The following is a 19,502-nucleotide window of genomic DNA, read 5'->3' on the forward strand; positions in this document are numbered from 1 at the left end:
TACCAAGGGCGAAGGGGCGGTGGAGCTGGGGAAGAGCGGGGCTGGCGCGGGGACGCCGGGGAGGCTCCTTCCGCTGGAAGCGCCCGGCGCGGTGGCAGCACCCGGCCCAAGGGCCGCGCGCGGGGCGGCTGCCCGCGACCCGCTGCACCACGCGAGCCGGTGGTATCTTCCTAAACAAAGCCGGTGGAATTACACGCTTCTGTGGAGAGCCTCGTGTAACGGAAAAGTCTCAGATTACTATCGCTTGAAAAGGAGGGCACTTCTCTTCATTTATTTTCAATACCGGTTCGCTTGAAAAAGCAACGCGCGCACAGAAGCGCTCATTCAGTATTTAGCAGCAGATGAGGAGAGGACTCAGAAAGACGTGCTCTCCGGCACGCTGGGTACAAACGAAACCTTTGCGAAGGGGTTCTGTAAGCAGCCAGTTCCTTTCTCTCGATTTCACGTCCCTTGCTGACGTGGAGGATGTTGGCATCTCCCGTGCACGTGAGCGCAGGTGCCCGCTCTGCCTGGCACCTCAGCGCCCGATGGTGAGTGCAGCTCCTGGGATGGCTTTGGGATGCCAGCCTGCCCTCGGGGCCACGAGCTCCTTCCCTCACTTACTCACAAGTGAAAGGAAAAGGTCAGTTCTGCATTTGTATTCTAAACCGGCATCGTTTGCCCCTTTGTTTTTAAAACTGCTAAAACATTGGCACGGATGCTTTCTCTTTTTTCATTTCTTGCATTTCGAGATTCCTTCCCAACTGAATCAACGTTCTCTTCTCCTCCCACTCCATCTCCTCCTTAAATGTTTCAAAATGTTGCCTTTGTTTTGATGCTGCAGTTTCACAAGATTTCAGTCGGACAGTAATTTCTGAGGGCAGTTTCTGTGGGTGAAGCGCCCACGGGCCGATTGCAGCCCCGGCTCCAGCGAGGTGCAAGCTGCAAAGGCGACCGGGCGTCACCGACAGACGGGGAACAAGCAGCGAGAGGTTCAGCAACGAGCAGTGCTAATTCAGGGAGAAGGGATGAAGGCAACACTGCCCAGCTGAAGCTGGGGTTTCCAAATAACAATGAATCCACAGTCTGGTGAAAGCACCTGGCGCATCGCTCCCAAGGCCACAGATACATTTAAGATATTTACAGCCTTTAACTACACTGGTTTATTTAAAACAAAAAACCTACCCCCCAACCCAGAGTTCATTATTATATTGATGGGGAAGGGCTTTCGGCAGCATCTTCCAGCAAACCCCTCTGCTTCAATATAGCTGTGTTATTGTGAGGCTTTTGGTGCCCCAGTAGGCCTCACGTAGAGCCTAACACATCTTGGTCTTTCTGAAAGCTGGCCTCCAGCCTTTCCAGTACTACCCCCAGCCCATTCAGCTGCCCAAAGAAGAAACTGACCGTCTACAGCTGGAATACCGCTGTACAACGGAGTGAGGTGCTGCAGGCTCGTGCCCCACAAAAAGCACTTGGAAGGCACAAAGGGATTTGAGGAAGCACCTGTACTCGCTGCTGCGGCAGGCAGGATGCTGCTCCGGGGACAACAATGCTGGCGCGGTGAGCCCCGCGTTCCTACTAAACCTTCCCCTGCTAATCCCTGCGCAGCCAGCTGTCACCCAGCACACGGAGAGCTGTGCCGAGAGCTGCCAGCCACCTGACTTCCAGGATGGGGGAAGGGGAGATGGAACCGGTCATATACAACTGCAGACTGCTCCAGCGCTCCAAGGGCACAAGGACAGGCTCATTTCTGTCGCGGATTTTTTCCTGCAGCTTTCTACCGATGGCAGCTTTTGCCTGCAATGCCTCACCTATGTCATAATTAAAGGAAACCCTTCCCCTCGAGAGCAGGCAGGCAGCCAGGTCCTACCTGCAGGCGTATCGGCTCACTGCTGTCCCACCTTGAGCAAACAGGTGTTGCTATGTGAGTTTGGGAGGCAGCCCTAAGGTCCAAGAGAGCGACAGGAGAGCTGGAGTATTTTTTACATCAGGAAGGCCGTAAATCAGGAGCCAGGAGCTCTTCCCCAGCTGAAAGCTTTCCCAGCGCCTTTGGCAGGGGACACGATACAGCACGTGGCCATTATCAGAAATATTGAAAAGTAAAACATTACAAAAATGAAACATTAAAAACTAAAAATAACCATCCCGTTTCGGCCCATGTAAAACACAGACTGGCATCCCCCACCCTGCCATAAAACAGTAACAACACATGCATGAATTTACACCTCGGATCATCCCCTGTGGGACAACTCAACGTGGTAAGCTTACGGTTCCCAAGAAATACTGAACAGAAGTTGGATTTTGAGCATTTTTGTCCCTTCCCCCAGTTCTGGCCTGCCCAGCAGCACTCAGTGCTGCACAAAAAAGTGAAGGAACCAAAGCAAGGACAAGCAGTGCAGAGTACACCACAAACACCGGGACAGCTAAAGCGAAAGGGAAGAGCTTGTGTTTGAACTGAGTTTAATTTCTTCAAGATCTGAATCAGAGACACTAGGACGTTATGGAGAACTCAGCATCAGTCACTGTGAAATTCTGACCTCATTTTATCTACCACCCAGGTTGCCATTGGGGCTGAACAACAGGTCCCCACGCAACAGATGTGACAGACTTTGTTAATGATGATATCAGCTCCTTGGGATGGCCCCAATCACCGGGTGCTGCCGACTCATCTGCCAGAGCATTACTTATGCTCTGCTGGGCCTCCTGTGGACATTTTGAAGGCTCCACTTAACAGGTTGGTGGTAATTCAGCAGAAAGAGCAATGCAAAATGGGGACCTGCCTGTATTTGTGAAACTCTACACCATATGTAGCAACTTCTTAAAAATGGGCACCCTGCCGCATCAGATCTAATACAGTCATTTGCTGATGATTCCAAATTAGTGACCCTGAGACCAGTTTACTGCAGTTTGTTGCAAAACACTGAATCAATTACAAGGTTCTCACATGCACAAAGCCCTTTTTTATACCTAGTTTTCACTCATTTTCTTTCTTCTCTTTGGCTAAGCCCTTGGCAATACTAATTAGATTATTTGTTACGAAGTGGAATTAATATTTTAAAGGCCATAAATAGGATAACTTAAGTCACACTCGGGCAAATGCTTATCAAATCAACCCAGCCTGAAACTGTCCATGGTGCAATTCATCACTGATTACAGTGTTGGAGAAAACTAAGGGGCAAATCATGTGTTAACTTCTAGTAATCAAGCAGGGATTTCTTTTCTTAAATTTTGCTCCCACTTCCCCCTTATAGCTCTGAAATACAAGTTTCTACTTGTATTCTTTGAATTGTACCTCTCCCATAGTGCATGGCTGGTAATGATGGCTTGCATTACTTGTGTACTTGCTAAGAGTTATTAAATAAAAGCACAAGTGATTATCCACTTAGCCATAAATACACGCAGTAATGCAAAGTGTGACTTAGTTGATGTGATTAGAGCTTTGCAAAGCCTCAAGGAGAACAAGAGGTTGATTAGAGTAATAACATGAATGTGGAAGCAACATCTGGAGGCAGGTGCTTTCCCCAGAACAAAAAGGATCTGACCCAGGATCCGTTTTTATACAGCTTCTGAGAACTAGTGCTGAACTGTTGCTCCTACCACAAAGCAATTCTATGGAAAATAACTGATGTTAAATCTAGCAAAATTGCCATCCAAATCCCTGACTATCGATGTCTCTAAGATTTAACCAAGCCATCACTTTTCTCAGCCAAAAGAAATCCCATAACCAAACTCTTCACATATTCTCAAAAGAAGCATAGACAAAAAATTCTAATTTCCAGGATAAGGATCCAGTTCATAACTCTTCTGCAGAAAATGACTGCTAGGTTGGCAGCATTACTAGCACCCACACAGCCTTGCTACAATTGGAATAGCTAGAAATTGCCTGATAACCTCATCCAACCATCACTCTACACTGTTTTCCACCAATAAAGTCAACCAGTACTGGCTGGCTTTACCAGGTTGACAGTGAAGATAACGTTTGTGGTGGACACAATATCCAAACAGGCCCACCCACAAAACACATTAATTTATTGCAGACAAGAAAAACCAAGAAGGTAATTCACAAAATGTTCCGTGGATACCATAAAACAAATGCAGGCTTTACACTGCTGTGTTCTGAAACAAAGATGGGATTTTACAACTTCATGAAAGACAATTATCTTTCTAATGGGAAGCAGAGTGCACAACAGAGCTTACAATAATTACAAGTCTGGTTAATCATCACCCTTGTCTTTCCTTCTTACTCTTATTTGCTCTTCTAAATTCTCTATGTGGTGACTAACTAGAAAAAACATAGCAGGATAAAAAGGATGATTTATTAATCTAAAATTCCACAAAAAGTATATGACATTTGATTCTCTATTGAAAGAGACTGAAGTTCTTACACAGCCCCTCTAGTGCCACAGTTAAGAACTGAAAACTCCATCCCATTTGCCTTTCCTGACTCCTCTTGCCAATATCTCAGTCTGCACAATAAAAGGAGAATTTCTCCTTACATACACAATAGTTTCAGTAAAGAAAGGGTTTTTTTTTTTGCTGTGGATTGTTCTGGAAATACTTATTTTTATCACATTTGACAATTTGCATAAGATGAATCCTGAAGAGTTAGCTGTCTTCCCTGCAGTTCACTCATAAGATGCTGGAACACAGAGAGGAGCAGCCCACACACTGAGCACGAGTTGCTGTGCCAGCTTCATTTTGTCTTCCCACTGCAGGTACTGGCGGAGCAGGCCCGCTCCTCTTACCAACTCATCATTCCCCAGGACACTTGGCAACTGCTGCAGAAGGTCAACTAAACACAAACTAAACAGAGCTTCTCGTCAGTAATGCTTCCGTGTCAGAACTGTAGTTTAATTCTTCTGTTTAAAGGGAGTTTTAGGTCAGTGGCAAATAGAAATGTCCTCAAAAGTCCCTTCCAGATATGTCCTCCGTGACTCACGCAGGCCTGGGAGAGCCAAGGGCATCACAGTGGAAGGGGAGGGGGCAGACTGAAAAGCAGGAGACCACAGAGACTTCTGTCATTGAAGGACCTGCACGCACTTCCCTCCCGCCAGGCCCAGCAGGCCTCCAGCAGCTCGGCGCTTGGTCCCAGCACAGACCCGGGCTCAGGATGAACCTGCACGCGGTGACAAAGGCAGCTTGAAACCTTTGGGAAAACTTCTGACAAGTCAGCCCATAATGTCAACTTACTACAGAAACTGGGTCAGTTCCACCTGGTTTCAGGTTTCAGTGCGAACAGTTTTCACAACTCCCAGGTTAACAGGAAAGTTGACGTGACTTTTGCAAGAGCATGTCCTTGCTAAGTGCTGCAGTGGAACGCTTGCCAGAAAAGCCTGCAGAGAAGAGCTAGTCGAGCATTTTGTATTTGGAAAACATCATGGTTTCTCTCTGTGTATTCCAGTCCAAACAGCTTTTCTGAGCTGTATTGCTTCCCCTATCAAAGCAGGGAAGAACCCCAAAAATGACACTTACAGGTTTTCCTTGTGGCCCACAAAACGCACTCGGTTTGCTACCTGAGATTAATAACTCCTTTAAAAAGCCTATTAAAATCAAGTATGGCACACAATTATACAGTTAACATACTCATTTTCTCTGAAATCTTGGTGTGAAAGCACTTCTTGATTTTCTTCCAGAAAATTCTACACGTTTTTAAGTGCTGTTTTAACAGGTGATGTTTTTATTGCCTCTCCTCAACACCTCTCCTCCTCTGACTGAATTGCACCTACACTTATATGAAGGGAGCAGAAAGCGCTTCACCTTTATTTTTCTTCCATTTGTTCTGTTTTCTTTTTTGTTTCTTTTTTTCCCCAGAGATCGACCGCAAACACAGAGGAGATGTGCTGTTGCTGCATCATAATCACTCAGGCATGCAAATTCAATCTTCTGTTACTACTGAGCCAAATGAAAATAGGGTGAAAACAATAAGCAGAACACACTGATCTTTATAAACCTCCATAAGACAGATTATTTATTTCTACCATTTCCCCTGCTTCCCCTATATAGTACAGAAAGCAGGGAGGCTATATTCATGTTTGTAAATGTATCCTAATGGTGACCAGCCACTTCATAGGTGATAAGTTCAGGGGAAAGAAATAAGAAGGCACCTTTCTGTTCTATCTGCTCTGTAACCGGAGAAACCTGAGCCTCTAAACCAGAAACCTCTGAACTTAACTGGGCTCCATAAAGAACCTGAGCTCCTCTTATACCTAAGCAACAAAGTTCCAGAACAGCCTAGGTACAGGCTTGAGTTGTTCCTATAGTTCATTCAAAATTAACGGGAAAGGAAACAGAAAAATGTTAGAAAAGTGCAGCAAGTTGTTTTCTTGTTGTTTTTTTTGTTTTGTTTTTAATCCTAGATGCAGACCTACGAGCTGAAAGCTTCGTTTTTAGAGTCAACAAAAATGAAACACTTCTTTCAGGGGAAAATCTCACCCACAAAACTTCATCAGCTGGGGACTGCCTGTCACTGCAAAAAAGTTTCCTGATCAATTGACTAAATACTAATTGTCTGAAAGAAAGCTCTTACTCCACAGCAAGCCACGTTTCATTCTTACGAATGTACAAGAGCTGTCTGTGTATGACAAACATCCAGCCTAAAGGCTTAATAACAATTAAAGAATGTAAAACAATACTGAAAAATCCACATTGTGCAACATATAGATACAAAGTGATCGGGGAAAAAAAGTGTTGGCATTGCTCACTAGGAGAGATCAAAGCTATTAGGAAGAATGCTACAAAATAAAAAAAGTGACACTCAGAAGCAAATCTTCATCATCCTCTGTACTTGTCTGGTCTCTGCTCCTGTTCCTATTCATTTTGCCTCTTCCCATTCAAGGCAATCTGGGTTTATATCTCTCCAGGATATTACCTCAAGATAAGAATCAAAGCTCCGATCTGAGGGGATGATTTCATCACTAATCTTTCTCCATCAGAAGAACTCCAAGGTTAACAGAAATTAGTAAACATCTTTTAATCCTGTTCTGCATTTTGCTTTGCAGTATGCTCTGCTAGACATTATTTATACTTCAGGGAGTACTTTTATGCAGTATCCAAGCAACAAATAGAAGGAAAAACGCAAGGCATACTGCAGATTTGGCTGAATAAATAAAATAAATACAGAGACATTAGAGGCTGAAGACAAGAACACTCTTTTCTGCATACACATCTTCTGTGGAATGACATCTTTACATTACAGATTCACGACTCGCTTCTGAAGGGCATCCACAACCAAGCTCATCCCCGATAAAATCACAAATTAAAAAAAATGACATTGCCATTATTAGCACACAATTTCTTTACATGAGAAATCCTTTCCAACAGGATGATGCAGCAAAATAGACAGAACAATTATTTCAATGAAGGGTCATTAACAGTTATCCCGTGGTTTCACCGTATTAAATATCTCTAAAACATTGATTCCAACAGCAAAGGTTAAGACTAAAAAGACTATAATGATCAGGTTGCCCATGGTGGCCATGATGGGTTAGATTCCCAGCTGGTGGAAGTCAGTGTGGTCTCACAGAAGCCAGCAGGAAAATGCCAATCTCTACCAACTGACAGTCTGGTTGATTGGTCTCCTAAACCACCAACCTCTACCTGAGCTCAGCTCTTGCTCCTGGCTCAGCTCTCACTATGGGGAAGGCATCTCACATGAGGATCCTTCCTCTCTTCAAGCAGCTGGAGAAGCCAGTGTTTGACTCCACACAGCCTACCCTGCCTTTCCTTGCTCACTGGACGTTGATGCAGAACACTGCATCTCACTCATCCCATCGCTGCAAGCAGCCAAAAGCAAATCTCCTGGTGCTTTTACTCTTTCCCAATGCCACGGTGATGAACGGATGATGAAAACTAAAATAGACAGGAGAGAGCTGTGCCGTGCCAGTATGGGAGTTAAGCAACACACCCATGATCAGTGCATGTAAGGAAGCCATGAAGATTAGCATAGAGACCACGAGTTCAATACCAAGGTATGACAGAGCAGATTTACCTGTGCTTTCAGGATTACTCTCACAGGTATTTCATTGGTAAGATCCTAAAAGTAGATACACAGGCACACACACACAGTGTATATACATTAGTTTTCTTCTTACTCTAAATACAGATGGCTTTTTATTATTTAATCATTTCTCAACTACAGTACTTTTTCAGATGTCCTACATTTATAAGAATGTCCTTCTACCTTACTTTGCCAAATTACTGCATTGCTGACCTTAGCATAGAATCAGCCTGTGAACTGAGGTCTGGCATACATCTGGAGACCTCCACAAGAAACTGTACTACCTGTGCTCTAGTCCAAGGACTTACTGGGATTCAGTCAGTACAGCCTCATTCACTGGCAAGATGCTAGGCTCTCCCAAGTGCATCTCGGACTGGATATTGCCTAGTCTTGAAAGAATGTAATCAGAGATGTAAAATGATTGCAGCTGTCAGACTTTCCACACTGTGCGGCTGCCAGCAAGTGCTCCTTTTCCACCCCCATCCCAAAGCAGCTCAACGCCCATTTTCCAGCTCCACTCGTTCTGCCTGAGCAATGTCTGCTGGATCAGTTATTCACAAGGATGCAATCACTTTCATGCATCTCGTTGTTACCATGCAATCATAAATGCTATTCATCAAGTAGACAAGCAAGTATGATTCCAGATAATTCACAAATTACAATCAGCACGACTTTCTTCCGAAGCCTAGCTCCATGCTCAGGCAGCTACACTGGCCCAGGGATCTTGTACCTGGTTAGTTTGCAAAGATCTGGCTTGTGTCCCCACATTGTTTGCACACTACTCACTGATTCAAAGAGAGAAGAAAACTTCAAACTATGCAGAACTGATACCAAAATCATATTACTATAGCAGCGAGATACAAATGATCTTTGTACTTAATTACATTTTTGAGGGGATATCATTGATTTGTTCACTTGAAAGTAATTTCATGTTGCATGGACACAATGATGCCTTTGCAGGCTGAAATCGCTCTACTCATTATCTTTAAAATTAAACTGCTAAGAACAAACTATTATTTATTATCTGGTTTTGATTTTTTTTGTTGTTATTCGCTTCAGAAAAATCCTTCACCAGCAGCTTCAAGAGCAAACACATTAATCACCAGTGACAGATGGGCAAAGCTTTCCTTGTTTTATGAGAAAAGCACAGTGTTCACCAGTAGGCACAGGCAGCAGTGCAGGTGACATGCTAACTACAGTAGCTTCACCAGCACCACACTTTCTCCCTTGATGTCTACATGACACATAATACATAAAATGTTACTCCTGTTTTCAACACGACCCACCTACAGATTCTGGTAAAGTACAGCAGCTTGGGAACGCCACTTGAGGAACTGTTCCAGACAAAATTCAGAAGGAAAGCACTGGGTGAGGTCCACACTTGCAAAAGCTTTTGGTGAAATAATTTCATCAGCTTCTGAGCAAAGTCAGATATTTCAAAATATGCGCTTTCATATCTACTTGAACACAAATTTGTTCTGAGCCTTTGGCTGCTAAACCTGGACTTAAAACCATGTTTAAAACCAGAACTGGCCAGGCCCATGCTGAGGAGATGCATCTGTGGTTTCCTTGCTGTACAGTTATTTCTGTTTAGGGTCAGGTGAATCCTGCACATGCCCTTCAGACGTGACCTCCATTTGCCTCCCAAGTTTCCACACTACTTACAGGAATTAGTATGATGCAGGTGTCCCTTTCCTTAAACACTTGTTAGTGAAATCAGAGAACTGATTTTCAAATGCTAGTTACCTCAGACATTTTACTCAACATACTGCAAGAGATTATTCTCAGCATGCTCCTTCCTTCAAAGCCAAAAAAATAAAACAAAAACATTTATTATCTTTAAAGCTAAAACATTGCTTTTCATCTTAAAATAAATAAATAAATAAATTGAGACCTAAAACTTCATTCTGGCTGCGCAGAATTCCTCTCTCAGTTGAAGCAGTAACAACTTTGCTAAAAGAGAGATGCTGGACAGCAGGGACCAGCAGGTGCATAGTACCTCAGGAACACTGCAAGCACAGCTTTCCTTTTCTGGGGGTTTGTTCTGCCGACTTTCTGCACTGGTGCAGCTGGGGGAATGGCTTGAGGATAGGGCTAACAGGCCCCACATGTGAGGCCTAGCACAGGTTGTCTTTAATCCTCAAGAAACAGGTATTCCTCTATTCTACAAAGGCAACTCTTCAACAGTATATCTTCAGTAACAATTTCAGTGGCTTTCCCTTTTTGCTTCGTGAGAATCTAAGTTACTAGCATGAATTACAAGCCTATTTTCTCTGCATGAGAGGAATAACTAAGGCGAGTTCTATTCCTGGAGCAACCTCTTTACCTGTATTCCCCTACGAGGCTCGTGAACACCATGAAGCGCAGCATTACCAAGTGTCCTGACCTATGCACAGTAATCTAGGTGGAGCTGTAAAAGGAACACAGTTTCCCCTGCTCTGCCCTAAGAAGATACGCCTTTGTTATTTCATAAACCTTGAAACTATTTTTTATTCATATACCAGACAGCTGAGTCACAGACCTTCTGGTCACTCAGGTGAACACAGATGACAAAAGGACAAAATACAAATGAAAAGCAGAAAAGTGAACTCCCTTAGCCAAGCATTTTTTAATATTGAATTAGCTAACCAAAGAAAGGGAAAGTTTTGGAGGTGACAATTCTCATACTACCTGAAAGCAGCATCTGAGACGGTGAGCACAGCACACCTGAATGTCACAGTCCCAGAAGCAGTGTGAAAAATTCTGTTGAACAACTGAACAGTTTCTGTAGGCTTTCCTAAGAGCTCTATGAGCCAAGGCGCTGCACAGCAAATCTTGTTAGCTAATGGTCTCTGATGGACGAAACCCAACACTTGAGGATTTGTGAATGAAGAATTTTGCACAAACATGATCTCTTTTTGGCTTCTACAGAGCAGGTAGAATTACCTGGTCTTCCACCAAGACCTTCCAAAGAAGCACAGAGAACAAGGACAGATGAAAGATGATTTCCTACAGCATGGTTTCTTAATTTACAAAGTAGGGATCAGTTACCCTCTTCCCATATTGGTTGCCGAGTCAGTGAATTCAACATGAATGGCAATCAATCTGGTTGTATATCTTCTTCAAATCTGAATTCTGATTGAAAGCTGAGTTCCAAGGCACTTTTCTTTGTTTTAAATGGAACCCATCATTAGCATTATGGTATTCACAGTATACAGACCACTTTAATAATATCAGTTAGCTGCTATGCTGATATTAATGTTTCTCTATTACTATTTATCATACCTGCTTTAACTAAGCTTTTCTCCAATACATTGCTCTGACCATAGACTATTCTGACCACCATCTCCTGCACTGCTCTTTAAATATTTCACCATCCTGCTAGAAGATGGGGCCAAACAGAATATCAAGTTCTGGCTCAGAACTCACTTCTTGCTTACCTGCTCTCCATCCTTTTCCTTTACCTTAAAGGAAGTAAGCTTTATTTGAATGACAGCCAACTAGAATCAATACAAGATGGATGCTTCACAGAAGAGGCATTTCACAGCTTGATGAAGAACGTGGACAGAAGATGTTTGCACCAGCAGAAAAGTTTCACACTAGTTAGGCAGCATAATAAATAAAATGCTGCCTGCTTATGGCAGTTCTACTCTGGCATCTTATCAATAGAGGAAGAGTTTTTTTTATTTTGAAACCTTTTATACTAGGATAAGGAGATAATGCTACACGTGTGTTTCAGAACCTGTGTGACATGGATGGTTTTTTGATTTGCCTCATCAGTTCAACAAAAGGAAGACATACTAAAAGAAAGAGCTGGACACCCCCAGGCAGCCACTGAATATGACTAGTCTAGAACCTTTGGAAAGAAAAGTGCTGTTGTCAGAAGATGGCCAATCCAAAATGGCTGCCCTGGGACTCAGGGTGTTGGATGATGCTGGTGCCCTCAAAGAACCACTGTACTTCTACGTCAGACTGGACTTGGTAGATCTTCAGGGAACCTGGGCCCTGCAGATGGTGCATGACCACTTCTGCCTCAGAGAGTGATGAAATTTGCTCATAAAAAAAAATGATGGTGCAGACAAGCCCAAGCTTTCACGCAGTGACTATTGTGTCTGATCCTGTGACAGGCAGCTGAATTACAAGACACCTCAAAAGGAGTCGGTCTCAATTCAAAGACTGCAGTGAGAAAAATAATTAGTATCCCAGCTCCAGGCTTAGTCAGTTCCCTGGCGCTTACAGCCTGGAAGTGCCTGCCCTTCTGGGGAGACACAAGGAAAGATTATCCACCAGAAAACGTATGTTGAATGGTGCCAGAAGTAATGTGGCTTCATCTTTAACTGTAACCTCTGATTTGCAACATAAGCCCTTCTTCGCTCCTCTCTCCCTGCATCATCATTAGGATTCCAAGCAGTGCTGCAGCAGTGCAGTATGCTGCACATTTTGGCAGCACACAATATTATCAACACAATTGGAGAACTACAGGTAGGAAGAAGATCAAATTAAAATGATTGTGCATAAAGCTTATAAAAAGGCAAATGCATCATACACTGGGACAATGTTTATATATAGCTCCAAATCAAATCTTCAGCAAAATTATTTGCTTTGAAATTGGTATTTGTTCTAGGCTGTCTAAATAATTCAAGTACTTTCCTTGCATTACTTCTTGAAGTAAGAGTTTCACGTTTATTATTCATTACTCAGGTGGGAAGCTTTGCTTGCTGTAAAATTAAGTGGAACAACAGACAGCAGTAAAAGCTAGATGTGGAGCCTGAATCCTGTGAGTGAGATTGGTACTAAAGCACTTCCACACACCAAGAATGTAGTACAGCTCACATCTGCTAACATTGCAAGAGTAAAATGCAGTTTAGCCTTAAATGAGGTCAAACTAAAAAACTTAGGTCGACCTAAAATTCTTCTTGTTTTAGGCCAGTTCACACCAATCTCCCCTCATAAATATCTATCAGGCTGCTTCTGACCCCACTTTGCACAGCCCCATCCCAAGTCTCACATTTTACCTGTAACTGCAAACGCACACTGCAATGGGCTGCTGTATATTTAAGAAGTCTTCTTAAGACAGTAAAACCTAAGACACACCCTGTCTGCATGCAGTCCCATTAAGCTGATACAGATACTTCCCTCAGCAAGGGTTACACGATCTGCTCTTTGCCCACCTGCATCAACTATTTCATTTCCCTGTTACTCAGCGCCAAACCTGATCCTGCCCTGAGCCTGGCACACAAAGGTGCTCTGCATCTAATGCATTCCCACGGCTGGCAAGAAGAGGAGAAAGGGTACGCTGTGCTTCAGACGGTCTCATTGGAATCACAGATTAAACACATGATACCTTTGTCTCAGTACAGCAAATTTAATAAACCTGCTTCAACTCGTTATAAAACGTTGGGTTTAAAACAGTCCCTGTAACTAAAATGTCAACGGTGGAAAGCTCAGCAAATTTTGAGCTGTTTTCTGTGCTTACAGTATGTCCCACACCAGCGAGGCATTTTGTTCAGAGGTCAGGAATGTGGTCACACTACCATAAGAGTCAGGAAATCATTTACAGAATGCATAAAAATTGCTTTGCAGGGCAATGCCTCAGAGCTGAGAGGACATGACATAATCTCCTTGCTGCATAAACAAATTTGGTTAATGTACAGCCTTTAATATGCAATAGTCATATGTTTTAAGGAAAAGCAGACCCACTCAAATTTAATTTCTCTGCTGATGAGAGTAACTCAGTAGATGACAGCACGTACTACAGAAGCTCTGCTTCTTGGGGAAAAAATCAGTAGTTTCAGCATTATTTACTAAATAACAACCATCTCCAACTACCGCATTCCTCCATTTCAGGACTGGTGAGATGCTCTGAACATCTCTAAACTGAGATATTTTGAAGCAGAATTTTGTTATCCTTCTGATTTTTTTTCTTGCAAACCATGGTCATTACCAACCATAGAAAACCAACCAAAACAATGTAAACACACAGCCCAAATGTTTAATATCTGATGAGAGTAACAAATAGTGTGTTATGCTAGTCATTCAGAATTCTAAATATATTACTACAGTGAAATATTCTAAATGTTAATGTTTTCTAAATATAATACCACAGTGAAATCAGATTTCAAAGTTGCCAAAAATTTCTTACACAAAGAAGGGCTTATTTACAACATTAAAAAGCACATGCATCTTCTGAAAAATTACGTGATGTTGGTTAGAACTGACATTTCAAGCAATTTACTTGGAAAGTTAGTAGGAAGATGGAACAGTTACCGGTATCTTATCCATCAGGAATTTTGATACCCAGAAACTTATATTAGGGTATGCAAATGGAGCACTGCTGTCATTTGTTGCCACAGAAAATCACTGTTAATTACATCATATCACTGCAGTCACCTGGCGTGACCGAAAGAACACCAACACCTTCTCTGAAGAGCCCATTGAGGATAAAAACAGATGGCTACCTATGCAAACCCTCAGAGAACACCGGAAATTTTATACTTTCAATTACATATACTGCACTTACCAGCCAGCAATGTAAGACCACCACATCCCACTGATGTCAGTGGAAGGAATATATATATAAAAATCCTTCAGTCAAACTGCACTTGCTATAAGGAAGATTTCAGCTCCAGTTTACCAAAAAGGCACAGGCACTGAAGACAGACTATCGCATACTATCACTTGCATACAGGATATCAGAGTTTTGCCTATGTGATGAGTACTTACCAGCTAGGGCCTTGATGCGAGATCGTTCAAACAGTCGAGCAGAACTATTTTCATTGTCCCAGTCATCGACATCCCAGCGGTTGTTGACATCACTGTACTGCTGCTGGATTTCAATGTTGTCGTAATCTGTCGCTACTGTTGTCGTCATCCTGAGTCTTCTTAATCTATTCTCAGCATCAGATTCTTCTTAAAATCCTCTGTAAAACAGAAGTACATAATAGTGTGATGGGTTTAGACAACATACGCTGGAAGTAAGTAGTAATGCTCAAGCTTATTTACGAAAGCAAGACTTCAAGAGAATGAAGAGATGTGGTTCAGGCCCCATTCTTGAAAACTCTCAAGCTCAGGCTGGACGGGGCTCTGAGCACCTGATGGAGCTGTAGGTATCCCTGTTCACTGCAGGGGAGTTGGACCAGATGGCCTTTAAGGGTCCCTTCAAACTTAAACAATTCTATGATTCTATGAATACCAATGCTTAGCTGCATAGACATATGCAGAATTGTCACGGTGGACTCCACACAATGGAAGTGGAACACACATGAAATGGTGCAGTAAGACACTTTCATAACTGCTATTTTCAAGAGCAGCCAGTCTCTTTTATAGATCTGTGACTGCTGACTGAAGCATATGGACCCACGGGCAAGTCAGCTAAGAAAATCCTGAAGTGCAAAACCTTGACACTTTCACAAAACGGTGAAAATTCTGACAACAAAAAATCTAAATGCTTAACAATCACAGAATCATAAAGGTGGAAAAAACCACTAGGATCATCCAGTCCAACCCCACCGTGCCCACTGCCCACATCCCTCAGTGCCACATCCCCACGGCTCTGAACACCTCCAGGGACGGTGACCCCACCACTCCCTGGGCAGCCTGTGCCAGTGCATCACCACTCTGTCTCAGAAGAAATTGTTTCTAATATCCAGCCTGAACCTCCCCTGGCACAACATGAGGCCACACTCACCGCCCTATCGCCATTCCCTGAGAGCAGAGGCTGACCCCACCTCACACATCCTCCTTTCAGGTTGCTGCGTAAGCATTTGACCAGCAGAAGCCTTTTAACACAGACCTGAAGCAACATTTCTTACACACATGCAGACTGTGTGTCTGCACCTGGGAATGCATGCAGGAGCTCACCCAGCCTGTCACACACAGAGCATGGCTGTGACCTCCTCTGACCAGCGTAGCTCCCCACACGAGGCCCCTCCATGCAGCAGGACACGATACCACGCTCACACTGCTTTCTGACTGGAAATTGCACGTACTCATCCGCACTGCAGGTATAAGAGAGCCTAACACCTCCTCTAGGGGAAGAGGAGGGAGGCTATAAATGGCTGCTAAGCTGTTTATTTCCTTCTGCTCTCACTCCTGCAGTTGCCCCTGCGACGTTTAAAATAGCCGAGCAGATATCGGGTCACAGCGCGGAGCTCCACCAACGCCGCACCTTTCACCTCCGCGCGGAGCCAGGCCTCGCGCTTCCCGCCCGGCGCCATCACCACACGGCGGGCCGAGGCGGCTCCCCGGCGGCAGCAGGTGGCGGCGGCCCGAGCTCGCTGCGGAGGCGGGCGCGGAGCCAGGGGCGGCGGCCCGAGGAGGCGGCGGCGTGCTGCCCCCTGCCGGCCGGCCAGCAGGCCCGACACCTTCCAGGAGGAGCTCCGACCGCGGGCTCTTTGTGTGCCGAACGGCTCTGATGGGATTGGGCCACCGCTCGTAAACAAAGGGACGGAGCGCCGTCAAAACCGGCACCAGACGTTTTTTCTGCACAGCATTCGCGCGCTGATCCTGATCCAGCCTCCAGCCTGGACAAAAGCCTCCCGCACGCAGGCAGAAATCAGGGTTAATTCCAATTAAACCCATGCAGTAACCCTGCTATAAACAACGAGCAGAGTCAGGCTGTTACATAGCGCCAGGCCCAGTCTTTCCAACTGTCTGCATCCATAATCACTCGACAGAGGAGGCAATGTGCCCTGAAAAAGCAGCAGCTCGAACCACAAAAATAAAAGCAGTGGTCCTAGAAACTGGGTGCAGCCACATGCTAGTTCAGTAGGGATGCTGCAAGCCACTGATGGGCTGAGAGAGCTGGGCTGTGCAGCCTGGAGAAGGGAAGGTTCCAGGAGTGGCCTGTCAATATCTGAAGGGGCTGTGAGAAGGGAGGGGATGGACTCTTCAGCAGGGTCTGTTGTGATAGGGCAAGGGAAATGGTTTCAAACCAGAAGAGGGTAGATTTAGACTGGATATAAGGAAACAGTTTTTTACTGTAAGGGCAGTGAGGCACTGGTGCAGGTTGCACAGAGGTGGTGGTGCCCCATCCCTGCAGACACCAAGGTCAGGCTGGACGGGCTCTGAGCACTGATGGAGCGGTGGGTGTCCCTGTTCAGTGCAGGGCAGTTGGACCAGATGGCCTTTAGGGGTCCCTTCCAACTTAAACAATTCTATGATTTTAGTTATCACCTGTGTTTAGATGTACATACAACTGGACTCAGAATAAATTCATTTTTAACTTGTGCCTTATCATGTCTTCCCCTTCTTGAGCTTTACTTGAGCAAAATCTATCCAAAATAAAGGTAAACTGAGCACGAAACAGGCCTGTTACCCACACCTATAGGGTTAGAAAACTTGCGTCTTCGTGCTGCTCCTGTAAAGCTGTTATGCTAAAAGTAAGGTCTGTTTAGACTAGCTGACCCAAGCTCTTTTCCCTCAGATGCCAACTGAACAAACAGCCACAGCAAGGAGGTGTAGAAGACATGCAGCACATTGATAAAAATAAGTACCTTGCAGCAAAGCCCTTCTAGGATGAGAAGAAGATACCACAACTGAATTCTAAATGAAATAAACCAGCAGGCCTTCTTCCAAAATAAAGCCAAGTACATACGTGCCACCACAGCCCTAAGTTCATGTTGAAAACCATTCCTCTTAGGACTCCTGCAACAGCTGTGGTCCAGCCTAAGGCCCAGTTCCACAGGGAGCATTGTGAGGAGCCACAAGCTCTGGCAGAAACCTCCACACCACTCACTGCTGAAGTGCAGGAGCTGCAGTTGGGCTGAGCTGAAATACCAACTTTGGTTTTTAAGTTAAGTTATATATGGCCCTATTTGACAAATGGAAACACCACCACTGTCTGCAGCTGCCCTACAGGGGAAAAACTTTTGACAATTTTTCTGGAGCTCTTGATGTAGCCACGTTCACTGTTAATAACCTCAAATCTGATCTGACACCACGAAATTAGCCCTGCACCTGAAAGACATATGGTGAAAAAATTATGCGTATGTAACATAGATATGTATTACTCATATGCACCCATACATTTTTTAAGCCTGACATGTCACTTGCACTGAACCGCTGTAATTTATTTGGTTGCACTTCTACTGCCTGATGATCTCAACAGAGATCAGTCAGCACAAAGCAAGAGGGGCTGCATTGTGTACCATTAGCTTACTGCAGCACTTTCCACTCATGTGCAAAGCGCCTACTAATACCCTTGCAGGAAATCACTATGGAATAACATAGCGCAGGCAGAAGCACATGAACAGAAGAAAACCTGTGAACCAGCAGGAAAACAACCTTTGTCATGTAAACATCCCAGCCTGGCTTTAAGTTGCAATACTAGCCTAATAAAGGAACAATGTTTTCTACGGAGACCAAACGTAACATGACTTTCAGCTGTCAACATCCTGAGCAGTCTTAATAGGGAAGACTCCAAACCAACCCACTCTCAGAATATGAAGACAACAAGCATACTGGCAACAAGACATGCCAGGAATGGCTGGTCCCAACTTCATTACAACTCAGACAGACACTCTAAGCAGCCTCTACATAGGGCTTAAAAGCAGAAAATACACACTGGGATTTGTCACCTAGTCCAAGTCCCCCTAAACCTACGTGACCACACTGTATGCACCAGGGCCTTGGAAATCTTAGCAGGCAATTACAGGGATAAGTGAGCACGGTGGTGAACTAGTAAGGAGTGTGCAATTGCTCCAGTCCCTAAAACACTCAGCACAGATCTGTCACGATGGGCAAAAAGGATTTTGTAACTGAAATCTTCTGTCTCCAGTGTTGAACTGTAACACACTATTGCCTTCTGCTGAGCTGACACGATACCAGAAGAGCTTATGAGAGTAAAGAGATGAAACCATTTCATTTCAAAGCATTCTTTAAAATAGATTGCATAATTTGGGAGTGGAGGGGTTGGCGTTATCTTCAAAAAAGAATAAATGACTTCAAGAAAGAATCAGCTACCAGGAAAAGCTTTTTCTCAGATAGTTTTCAAAGGCAATAGCCAAGGGTCAGACCTTTTGTATTAACTTTAATAAATAAACCAGATTCTACTCTGTTTGTTTCTCAGATAATAGAAAATAAATAGTTTTATTCAGACCATCTGAAGAATGAATTCATTAAAAAAAAAAAATTCATTGGCTACTTTCAGATGCAATAATGTAATCCACTAAATGGGCTACGACTAATCACTAAAATTCTGCCATAACCACACATCTGGAATTACTTCTTAATAATTGCATTTATCTTTAAAGTAAACATTATTTCTTCAAGAGTTACTATTCTCCTGTTGAATGCCGTAAGCCGCTGTTAGTTTCATGTTACCCTTACTACCTTACAGATTGTCAGGAGGTTTTATGATGTTATGATTACACAAAATACATTTTGAACAGCAATCCCAAATGGTCTCATTACTTATGTAAGTAGTGTATCCCTTGGCTAACTCACAGTTCAACCTATTGCAGTTTCCCTGACAGTTAAGACAAATGGCATGCGACTGAATGGCTGCAAGGGCTGAAAAGGGGACATGGACACTTGCATCTCGAGATTA

General features: G+C 43.9%; 1 protein-coding gene and 1 long non-coding RNA gene across 2 annotated transcripts in view; one reads left to right on the forward strand and one right to left on the reverse strand.

The window, feature by feature from the left end:
* Positions 1-14,825, reverse strand: part of SPTBN1 (spectrin beta, non-erythrocytic 1) — a 90,650-nt gene extending 75,825 nt beyond the window's left edge. The window contains exon 1 of the mRNA XM_021392828.1: positions 14,678-14,825. Within this exon, the coding sequence (XP_021248503.1) occupies positions 14,678-14,825 (148 nt within the window). The remainder of the gene's footprint in view (positions 1-14,677) is intronic.
* On the forward strand, positions 6-8,988 carry LOC110396935. Its single transcript, XR_002437378.1, has 2 exons — positions 6-2,713; positions 4,695-8,988. It is a non-coding gene; the product is annotated as an uncharacterized LOC110396935 (long non-coding RNA).

This window comes from Numida meleagris, chromosome 3 (assembly GCF_002078875.1).
Source record: "Numida meleagris isolate 19003 breed g44 Domestic line chromosome 3, NumMel1.0, whole genome shotgun sequence".
Lineage (NCBI taxonomy): Eukaryota > Metazoa > Chordata > Aves > Galliformes > Numididae > Numida > Numida meleagris.